The following is a 12,145-nucleotide window of genomic DNA, read 5'->3' on the forward strand; positions in this document are numbered from 1 at the left end:
GATTGCATTTTGAGCAGATTCTTAAAACAGCTCAGAAAATTTCAGTTCTGATATCTGCACTTTAGACAACACTAATGCATGTATATATATATAAAACACCTCCACCAAGATTATAATTTTGATTGCATATTCATTTAATAGACTTGACGGAATTGACTGGACTGTGGAAAAGCTCTAAATACAACAAAAAATAAAATAAAATAAATAAAATAAAAGTACATATACAGGAAAATAAAAATACAACTATTTAAAAGCTTATGGTTGGTAAGATTAAAAAATAAATAAATAAACACTTTTATTCAACAAGGAAGCATTAAATTGATCAAAAAGTGACAGTAAAGACAACTAAAATGTTACAAAAATATTTAAAATAAATGCAGAATTTTCTATTCATCACAGAATCCTGAAAAATAAAATATATCATGGTTTCCACAAAAATATTGTGCAGCTGATTTCAACATTGATAGTAATCAAAAATCATTAGAATGATTTCTGTTAATCATGTGACAGTGAAGACACTGAAAATACAGCTGCGAATCACAGAAATAAATTAGAGTTAAACAGATATTCACATAGAAAGAAGTTATTTTAAATTATAATATTATTTCCCAATTTTTACTGTATTTTTGATCAAATAAATGCAGCTTTGGTGAGCAGAAGAAACTTCAATCAAAATGGTTTTCGACCCTGAATTAAAGCGGTACAGCTTGTGTAGTGTCTCTCACCAGTGATAGTATCTGAATCTTGGTCTCCAGTTGGGCGTCCTCAGCAGCGTCTGCAGAGCACAGGCCAGATTCACGAACAGATAACACATGAGGAAGAACCTGAGGAGACACAACACACAGTCAAACACACACACACACACACACACACTGAAGGAGAAACGCTCAGACGTCAGCTCACATGGACAGGATCGGAGCCACGGCGTCCAGAGAAGCGATGAGGATCCCGCTCTCACAGATCACAGCCGTCAGAAGAAGAGCCCAGGTCGGCTCTCCGTTAGCCTTCCCATGACCAAACACCTGAGAGAGCAGCAGATCACACAGTTACACTGGATCCTCATGACTCTGAGACATCTTCATGATTTAACAGAGCTCTAATGAAACGTCTGGAGTCCTGAACACACCAAAACACAGTAAAAGTTATTGCTACTGTAATAAACCAAAGTAATCTGGTATTAACCAGCACTGTGAATAACAAACATCAAATACTCTGAAAGCTTCTTACACCGTTTGAAGGAAATAGCATTTTAATTCCCATATTCCCAATCTAGAAACAACTAAAACTAATAAAATGTGTATTTTTTATTTTTTTTTTATAAAATGCATATTTCTCTGTTTCATCAGTACAAAAATAAATTTTTTTAATATATTTAAATAAAACCACAACGATTACATTATTTTATAAATGTTATATCAATAGTAAAATCTATTAACCTATTAACCCCTTAACTGCTCTTCAACCCCCTTTTAGGATATAGACATAAAAATGCACTATCCGAACTTATAATGTTTTAATTCATGAACGTTTTGAAATTCAGACCTAAGGTAGATCTCTTTTTAAAGAAGACAGGCAGTAGGTTATTGATTATTGATGTGATCGTAAAAAAAAAAAAAAAAAAAAAAAAAAAGTATAAAAAAAGTAAAAAAAGTTTTTTACGTTTACTGCACTGTCAAGAAAATGTACTGTACAATAAAGTTTTTATTTTATAAAAATATAAAAATAAATAATTTACAGCATATGTTTAACTCTAAAATTGATACAAAATTAAAGCCACATGTCTAAAGTTATATTCCAAATTTTAATCTGTTATTTTTAAAAATGTAGGTTTCTGGGAGATTTTATTTAGGCGTTATACCAAAAACAGCCACCAGGTGACACACAAACTCCATTTTTTTAATGCATTTTCCAGTCACATCAGCTGAAAAACTTAATGATTAACTGATATAAAATATGATTAATATGAAGTACTAAAATTACTAAAACTTAAATACAAATAAAGCTTAAAAACAAAAACGAATATAACTGACATAACTGGCATAAGCACTAAAATTTAAGCTAAAGTCTAAAAATAAATAAATAAATAAAAGCGAATTCAAAATATATAATAGATATATGATATCGTGAGATATCAGGCGTGTCTGATGCGTTCGCACCTGGAGGAAGGGCACGATGCCGTCCCGCGCGATGGCCTGCAGCAGCCGGGGGGCGCCGGTGAGACTCTGAAGCCCCGCCCCACAGCAGGAGAAGAACGAGCCAAACACGATCACCCAGGGAGAGGGCCAGGACAACGTGCCAATCACCAAATTCCCTTTAACAGAGTCTCCAAACCTAATGAGCAAACACAAACAGAATAGGTTAACACAGGTATTTCTAAATTAAACCACTTTATATTAATACCTTCCAATATTCAATAAAATATTACAATATTTCATGATTTTTTTTTTCCCAACACAGCTTGTTGCAATGCATTCTGGGATACGGGATGGGATACTGCATTAAAATTTGTTACAAATTATGAATCTTAGAAGCATATTTGTTGCCCATAATATAATGACAAATGGATTTCAAACTATTTTTATTCAGAAATTGCCTGTAAATTTCACAAATATGATTTTATAATAGTAACATAACTGAAGAAGCATTAGTATTTAGAATTTTAAAAATACATTTTGTAAAATGAATCTATCTTCGATTCAAAATCAAATAGCAAAGAGTGTTATTGTTACATAAAACCAACTAAAACTATTACAAATTAATTGTTAATGAAATAAAGCTGAAAGACAAAAAATATATATTAAATGAAAAAAACTAATGAAAAGTAAATAAAAACAGCATTGTTATTGTTAAAAAAAAAATCTTAATTGAAATAAAGCTGAAATAAAATATAGGTAAAAAATAATATTTCTAATTTAAGCCACTTTATACTGAAACCTAGCAGTATTGAATGAAGCATAACGATATTTCAGTGAAAAAAATAAGAATTTTCACTCAGAAACTGGAAGTAAATTTCACAAATTATTGCAAAGAAACAGCACATTGAACATTAAATTTTGAGGAAGAAAGACTGTAATATTATTGTCTTTTTTTACAGTGTATCTGTGCATCTTTTGAAGAACTAAATGCTGTCTAAACTAGGTTTAGGAACAAACACCATCATTTTCCTGTGATATAATCTTGAGATGCATGCTGTGTAAAGAGCTGACTGAGAGCAATCAGGTTTGTTTAAAGCAGATTCCCCGTGTGTTAATCCAGTAATATAAGGATGTCATGAGTGGATAATGAAAAGCGCTCACTTGTCTCGGAGCAGCACACCCTCAATGCAGGCTCCGAACACCACCACGCAGGACAGATCTGAGTTACACCGCTAAGAAAAGCAGAGAAGACTGACAGCATCTCTACTGGACAGACACAACACTGATGCTTCAGATTATAAAAGGAGTCGGGCCGGTGTAGACGGAGGATACAGATGATGGAGGTGGTGGCGATGGCCAGGATGGTGCCGATGGGAATAGACCTCTGAGCATCTCTCAGATCCCCGGATCGGTTGGATCCAGCCATGATACCTGCACAGAAGAGAAGGAGCCAGGGACTACATGAGAGCGGAAATACAACCATCAGCATTCAGATCAGAACAAATCTGAAGAACTGGAAAACTTACAAACATTCACCATTCAGCTTTATTTGTGTAATATATAACCAAAGCTATTGATAGCTGAACTAATATATAAATATTAGATGAAAAAACTAAACTGTAATGACTAACTGAAATAAGATGAAGCTTGGAAATGTAAAAAAAGAAAGAAAAAAAAAGAAAAAAAAATGATAAAAGCACAATAAAAAAAATCTTAAACCTAAACTAAATCTAAAATTAAATTTGAAAATATAAAAATAAGAGCTAATATTAATTAAATTTATTTTTTTTAAATAATTGTAAATATTTATATTATAATGTATAATATATATATATATATATATATATATATATATTTTTTTTTTTTTTAAGTAATATATACAGCAGATATACAGGTGTATATTATTATATATAAGAATTTACTGTATTGCTGTTTTACTTTGTTACACACATACAGTCAAACCAGAATTTATTCAGACACTTTGCACACAGTTTATTCTCTATGGTTTAGAAAATAATAATAAAATATGACAAGAACTCGGAGATAAACTGTGTCAGAAAAAATTCATTTTGATAATGTCAGATAACACTTCAGTAAAACATGATCAGGTCAAAGTGTCTGATTAATTTCTGGTCCCAAACTGTATCAGTTTTACCAGTAATCCACTGTATGAAGTATTTTTGGGATATTATAAGTCTCAGTTCACTTTATTTTGCTGTCCTCACGTACATAAACAAACTATAGATATAAGATAAAAATACATTGCATGGGTCAAAATCATTGATTTTTATTATGTGCCAAAAATCATTATGATATTAAGTAAAGATCATGTTTAATGGAGATATTTAGTAAATGTCCTACTGTAAATATTGATTAGTAACATGCATTGCTAAGAACTTCATTCAAACAACTTTAAAGATGATTTTTTAAATGTTTTAATTGTTTTGCTCTCTCAGATTCCACATTTTCAAATAGTTGCGTCTCAGCCATTAATGAAAAAGCTTATTTATTCAGCTTTCGGATGAAAAAAAGTGTTGAAAAATTGACACTTAAGACTGGTTTTGTGGTCTAGGGTCACAATTCAACTGTTCGTCTGAAAACAGAATACATATTGAGGTGTATATTGATTTAATCCCCATCTGAATCTGAGAGCACTAGATGAGACAGATCTCAGGACTGTGAGGAGACGAGAGTGTGATGTACCCGTGACGGAGGGGAAGTAGATTCCCACCAGCAGAGTGAAGAAGGTGGTGATGTCATTGGCGACGTACGGCATGTATACGTCCTGAGACGCGTCGCCCGCCGGCACCGAGGGCACGGCTTTCTCCACCAGCATCCCAGCAGGACCGTAGCTTCCCCACATGTTCTCTGTGCAGGTCACAGAACACATCCAGATGCACTCATTACAGTGAGAAACAGTCTCTGTGTTTGAGAAACAGTGCTTCATCAAGTTCACAGCAGTCGGAAATAGGGTTGACAGAAGGTGGAACATTTCCTGTAAATTTGGGAAATACTCCAGAAATGTTGGAAAGTTTCCAGATTTTTTTTTTTTTTTAAGAATTTTTGGAAAGTTTCCAGAAATTCCGAATTACATTCATTGAAATGTATTAGATGTATTCACAAAAATTGGACAAAATATTTTCACAATATAGTTTTTTCCACATCATACGATATCTATATTTATCACAATGTTAATTTACCATTTATGGGGAAATAAATAAATGGGGTAAATAATGTAAACTTAATTTGTTTGTTCATGATTAAACTTCACAGAGTAGCAGTTTTAACTGAGGGCCAAATGAAATCCATATTATTTTCCCCTAAATTCTGTGTTTTATGATTTAATTTTATCAATTAATGAATACAACGTTATCAATTTAAAAAAAAATGTAATCAAATTAATATAACAATTAATAATTAATTTACAACATTTTTTTGTTAAATAAGATGTTGCACTATGAAAATCTTTATTATTATAATTATTATTATTATTATTATTATTATTATTACACTAAATTTCCATCTAATCATAAAAGTAAACGATTTCCAGATTTTAATAGGAATAATGATAATCTAAAAAAAAGTGAAAATATAACAACAAAAACATAGTAATATGAAATGTGTGATAATAATAATAATAATAATAATAATAATAATAATAATAATATGAAATAATAATAATAACACAGAACAGCATGTGCAACCGAATCCTCTTCCATACGTGACTTATGTCAAAGGTTATTGAAGATCATGTTCATGTATTAAAGTATAGAGGGTAAGGTTCACCTGCTATGACTCCGCTGGTGAGGCCGGGGATGCCCTGGATCTCCGTGACGTTATTGAGGATGAAGTATTCATTGCAGCTGGCGTTGAGCTCTGGACCTTCACAGAACAGAGACCAGAGCTGCGTGGTCACGGTCACGTTGTCTATTATTTCTGTCTTCATGCACTTGTCGAAGCCGTGGTTCTGCAGCGTGCGGCTGCCCAACAAACAGACCCTGGAGAGGACAAACCAGTCTTTACAATGCATCAAACTGAATCAGAGTTTACTTTCAGGAGACTGAGGGTCATCTGTGAAGCAAACACTGCTGTGAATGTGTGTGGTTTAACAGTGTATAGAGAGACTCTGCTCAGTTTAAATAGATGATGCTGTAAAACACACACTACAAGGAGGCGCCAACATTTTGGAGTAACAGAGTGCAATATTTGGCTTAAGAAATATAAAAATGATCTCAATAGAGACTTTTTTATTTGAATCAAAGTGCAATAAATAAATAAACAAAGAAAAATTATTGAAATAAAATAAAATATTACTTATTTTTTAGGTAAGTGAAATAAAAGTGTAAAATAAAATGAAATGAAATATGACTTATTTTTAGGTAAATAAAATAAAATAATAAAAATAAAATAAAATAAAAAACATTCTTTATTTTTAGGTAAGTGAAATAAAAGTGTCAAAATAAATTTAAATATTACTTATCTTTAGGTAAACAAAATTACAAAATTAAAATAAAATAAATTAAAATATGACTTATTTTTAGGTAATTGAAATAAAAGGGTTAAACAAATACAATTAAATAAAAATGTACACAAATAAAAATAAAATAAAAAGTAAAATATTACTTATTTTTAGGTAAATGAAATAAGATGTTTAGATAAAAAAATATATGACTTATTTTTAGGTAAACAAAATCTAATGTTTAAAATAAAATAAATTAAAATATTACTTATATTTAGGTTAATTAAATAAAAGTGTTCAAATAAATTTAAATATAACTTATTTTTAATGATGTTTTGTTTTTAATTTTAAACAAAATAAAAGCTATAAAATAAAATAAATGTAAATATTACTTATTTTTAGGTAAGTGAAATAAAAGTGTTAAACAAATACAATTAAATAAAAATGTACACAAATAAAAATAAAATAAAAATAAAATATTACTTATTTTTAGGTAAATGAAATAAAATGTTAAAATAAAATAAAATAAATAAAAATATTACTTATTTTTAGGTAAACAAAATATTTTTTTAATAATGTAAATTAAAATATTACTTATTTTTAGGTTAATGAAATAAAAGTGTTCAAATAAATTTAAATATAACTTATTTTTAATGATGTTTTGTTTTTAATTTTAAACAAAATAAAAGCTATAAAATAAAATAAATGTAAATATTACTTATTTTTAGGTAAGTGAAATAAAAGTGTTAAACAAATACAATAAAATAAAAATGTGTACAAATAAAAAATATAATAAAATAAAATAACTTATTTTTTAGTTAAGTGAATAAAAGTGTTAAAATAAATAAAAATATTATTATTATTTTTAGGTAAAAAAATAATTTTTTAAATAAAATAAATTAAAATATTACTTATTTTTTGGTAAATTGAATAAAAGTGTTAAAAATAAAATAAAATAAAATAAAATGTGTGACTTACGGAAAAACCGGAGGTTCGAAGATGGTTTTGATGACCCCGGCGTAGATGGCCAGGATGGACAGCACCACACAGGCCAGGAAGACCAGCGCAAGCTTATTGACGTACTTCACACCGACGAACACCACGAGAGCCATGAGCGTCAGACAACACGTCCCGTACACACGCATGTTATTCAGCAGAGCGTCCGCCTCCTGCTCCTTCTCCTCCGCCTTAAAGATGGCAGCACTGGGCACGATGTACGTCTGTCACACAACACGGACAGAAGAAGTTATTTTATTAAACAGAAGAGAGAGGAAATCATGGGGACATAAAGGAAATATAATATCTGACAGAATGCATCTTGGAGAAATAAGAGCAATAGCAGGAGCTTTCAATCTTTTAGATCCCTTGGACCCCCCAAATATGACCATCCTTGTGTGAGAGACCCCCACCCGAAAATTTGAAAGGCAGCTATATATTGTCATGTAAAAAAAAAAAAAAAAAAAACACAAGTAATATTATAATAAGTATGTGGAAATTATTTCAAAAGTATTTAGTTTCTATTGTTACATTATATCACTACATTTTTTACTGTACTTTTAAATGTACTATTTAAGACCAGCTTTTATTATTTATTTATTTTTATTTTTTTATTTAAATCAATCTGTTGATTAATTTTAATTCTATTTTTATTTAATTAAATTAATTTAAGCTTTTTCATTTGTAAATTTTTTTAATTAATTCATTCATTGTAATCTTATTTTTATTGTGAATTTTTTTTTCTGAACTTTTCCATGTATCCCATACTTATTTTTTCATGCAAGTGAAATAGAAGTTCTCATAAAATAAAATTCACAAAATCGCTTAATTTTTATCGACAACAAGTGTAAAAATCAGATAAAAAATAAATAAAACGTAGCTAATTAACGGTTTGTAACATCTCTGCTCTGGATCTTCTGGTCCTAATCTGACTGTTATCTTCAGCTGCACACACATCACTCACCAAGAAGATCTCGATTGTCCCGAGGATGTACATGGCGCCGGCGAATGTGGTGCCCAGATAGAAACACAGACCCACAGCGCCTCCGAACTCAGGGCCCAGAGAGCGAGAGATCATGTAGTACGAGCCTCCAGCTGCAGACAAACATCACAAGAGTGTGACACAGAACAAAAAGACCATGCAATGCAATGCAATGACCACAGTGCATTTACAATAACCATCATAATCACTCATGTTGGCTGGGTACTTGAGGTTTAACTTGGTTTTATGCAGATCATGATGTCATTTTCCAAAATGAGAGCAATGAATATAATATGCAAATGTCTTACCTGGAACAACACCGTTCGTAGCAATGGCACTCATCGATATGGCTGTCAGCATTGTCTGAAAAAAAAATCCAGTGTTTAATTCAGAAATAAAAGACTAGAAATTAAAATAGCTACATTTTAGATAAATTACTATTAATTCAGAATAAAAAAAAAAAAAAAACATTTTAAATAAAATATTTATCTTATTGAAAAAAAAACTCAAGAAAAATCAATATGATAATTGTGAAATGTGATATAAAGTAATGTTTAATAATGTAATAAAAATGTTGATTGACATTTTTTACTTATTTTTCTTATTTAGTAAAATTGTCCACAGACCTTATTTAATAATAAGAAATATATATATATAATGTAATTTAATATTTACAAAAATGTAAATTTTTTGAGTATAGTATATTTTAAATATTTTTTCTTATTTAATGAAAAGCAAAAAAAAAATTATAATAAAAATGGGCTGATCATATCAATTCTAAGGTGTAACATTATGTAATGTAATATTTAGCATAATGTCGATGTTATCATTTTTAAGATATGATTTAATGAAAAACGATATATTAAGTATAATGCTGATTTAATTAAAAATTATGTAATATTTAGTACAATGTAATATTTAATTTAGTAGTAATATGTTGTATTTCATAAACAAAATGGTACAGGATGTTTTTCTTGTCATTTAATAAAAAAATAAGAAAATGTTTATTATTATTACACTAACTTTTACAGTATTTTATATAAGATTACACATCAGAATTGACATTGGGAGTTTCATATCAGCTAAGTTATTTTGATTTTACAAACACTATTTTTAGAATAAGATAATGATGAGTAATGAATGATGAATAATTCACATTGAGACCGGGAACATGTAATAAGAAAGTAAGCAGGTCAATTAAACTCAACATCATATAAAGCTAATAATCTGCAGCGGAGTAATGAGGCTGTCCTTTTCTTTCTCCAGGAAGCTGTATTCTATTAAAGATGATCTGTATCTGGGTGTTATGCAATCTGACCGCTGTGTCCGAGCATCCTTGAGCTGAACGTCCACCCTAAATCCCTGCGTCTCTGAAAAGCTACTGGACTAAAGCCAATTAAGCACCAGGAATCTCCAACAGGCTTACAAAGAGAAATAAAGCTCTCCGAATGACGGAGATTGAGTGATCTTTACTGCCAAATACAGACGCAAAGAACTTTCACTGCGTCTGCTATTTTTATCATTTTATCAATTTATATTCTGATTGTGCATGACAGCTGTAGTGGTTTAAAGTGGGAACGTATTTTAATCAACTTAACATTTTATATTCACTATATTATTTATAACAAGCAAAACAAAAGGCTAAAAAGTATATCTATCAAAAAAATGAATAAAAATACATATTTTATAATAACTTTATAATAACACATACAGGAATTTTTTTTTATCTTCCAAACAATTTCTGATGGATACAATTCAGTCCAGTCTTGCATTTTTCATTTCTTTCTGTTGAAATAAAATCTATATTTTGTATATATTGTGTATATTGTTTTTTTTAAATGTGTGAACCAAAAATTGGCATGAAAAATCTGCCTTTAAATTCAAGTTAATTTATCGGTGCACATTTTAATCTTTCACCAAAATGTAATACTTTTTTAAAGATAAAACACAATTAAGCCTAGCAGTCTTTTTTCATTCTTATTGAACTTAATGCTAATAATGTGTCTCATAAAGGAAGAAAAACATGCTGTCGACACTGTCTTGATATAGATTTACCTTCCTAAAAGAGGAAGTAAACATCTCTCAAACGTGAGGTTCAGCCAGATTTAGAAACATCTGTCTATCTGTCATTTATTTCTGATAGATGTTACATAAACTGGCTGCACTGAGATCGTGATGTTTCCTGTAAGAGCAACTCAATCTTGACTGTGACACAATCGCCGGGAACGTATAATGACACTAGTAAGTGAAGGTTGAGATGAATTAAAGGCTTGATCCCATTGTCTGATGTGGTTTATAAATAAGCAGTGGTGTTAAAGACCTCTGAGCACAGGAGATTACACACGTGCCAGTTCAGACGAAGGCTAAACTTAACCTGCAGGATCAGCCACCTGAACTGATAAACTCGTCAGACTCGTGCGGTTTGGACTTACACACGAGCAGCACATGGACACGATGATAAAGGACTCCAGGATTCCCGCCGTTCCCACGATCCACGTCATTCGCAGGAAGAGAATCACTCCCAGGATGTTCTGCAGGCAGGGCAGGTAGACCCCGATAAACGTCCCCATCTGTGGACTCTGCACACAAACACATTGCCAAAGAGACGGCGTGAGAAATGCATGCTCGAAATGATCACACATGCATGCAATAATGAGGCAGATGTAATGATGCACCCATGAGCCGGTTTAAAATCGATACAAATATGTGACGGTTCAAATCAGTTGAGATGTTAAACAAATCTTTATAAAGCAGACATGATGACTCGGTATAATGCATATTAAAGCACCGTTCATAAGCATAGCTCTGCTTGTTTACAGCTGTAACCAAGGAAATGCTGCATTATTACTGCTGTTCCAAAAGCGCCATCTGCTGTCAGAAAGTGAATCTGCGTCTCATGCAGCCTGTCTGCTGTTTATGTTTTATGTAGCATAATTTCACAAAGTTAGGTAAAGTCATTCAATACTGTTTTTGCTGCAGATTTTGAAATTATACAATCTAACTTAAATTAACCTGTTAACCAGACCCCCCATTATGGGACTCTGCTGATCTTTAGTTAAAAACATGTACATGTAGTGAAAGTCTTATTTAGGTATCATTTATATACTATTACTATTAAAGTTTAGTAACGTGAATGTTTATTTTTATTTTTATTTTAAATGTTCTATTTTCATTAAAATTTTGGACTTTTTTCATTTTTAAATTTTTAATTAATTAACGTTTTTATTTTTCATTCATTTTTATTTCTGTTTCTAGTTTTAGTTAATTTAATACTTCAAGTTAAACTGACGGAAAATGAGAAATACATTTTACAAGAAAACTTACACTTTTCACGATTAATTCAATGTTCAATGCGCCAGTCTTCATTAACAAGTTATATCACAGCTACAATAAATCATAACTAACCTTTGTGCCACAATAAACTGTAAATGCATATACTTATAAAAGCATACCGCGGTGAGGTGAGCAACTCTTGATGTTCCTGCTGGACTCAGCGTCGTTAAATACACTATACAGTTGAATTTCAGTAATTAACACTTCAATATAATAAAACCCCAAGAGCTTCTCAGATCT

The 12,145-nt window shown here is 30.7% G+C and overlaps 1 protein-coding gene across 5 annotated transcripts in view; it reads right to left on the minus strand.

Moving 5' to 3' along the window:
- LOC113076603 (solute carrier family 12 member 7-like) overlaps positions 1–12,145 on the minus strand; it is a 53,425-nt gene that overhangs the window by 14,163 nt on the left and 27,117 nt on the right. For all 5 annotated transcript variants that reach the window (XM_026249291.1, XM_026249290.1, XM_026249294.1 and 2 more), the window contains exons 4-14: positions 11,005–11,151; positions 8,881–8,935; positions 8,555–8,685; positions 7,573–7,814; positions 5,922–6,133; positions 4,839–5,003; positions 3,468–3,566; positions 3,297–3,354; positions 2,157–2,331; positions 904–1,022; positions 726–824 (exon numbers count right to left, since the gene is read on the minus strand). In XM_026249291.1, coding sequence (XP_026105076.1) covers positions 726–824; positions 904–1,022; positions 2,157–2,331; positions 3,297–3,354; positions 3,468–3,566; positions 4,839–5,003; positions 5,922–6,133; positions 7,573–7,814; positions 8,555–8,685; positions 8,881–8,935; positions 11,005–11,151 — 1,502 coding nt within the window. The remainder of the gene's footprint in view (positions 1–725; positions 825–903; positions 1,023–2,156; positions 2,332–3,296; positions 3,355–3,467; positions 3,567–4,838; positions 5,004–5,921; positions 6,134–7,572; positions 7,815–8,554; positions 8,686–8,880; positions 8,936–11,004; positions 11,152–12,145) is intronic.

The sequence above is a fragment of the Carassius auratus genome, unplaced genomic scaffold (assembly GCF_003368295.1).
Source record: "Carassius auratus strain Wakin unplaced genomic scaffold, ASM336829v1 scaf_tig00020786, whole genome shotgun sequence".
Lineage (NCBI taxonomy): Eukaryota > Metazoa > Chordata > Actinopteri > Cypriniformes > Cyprinidae > Carassius > Carassius auratus.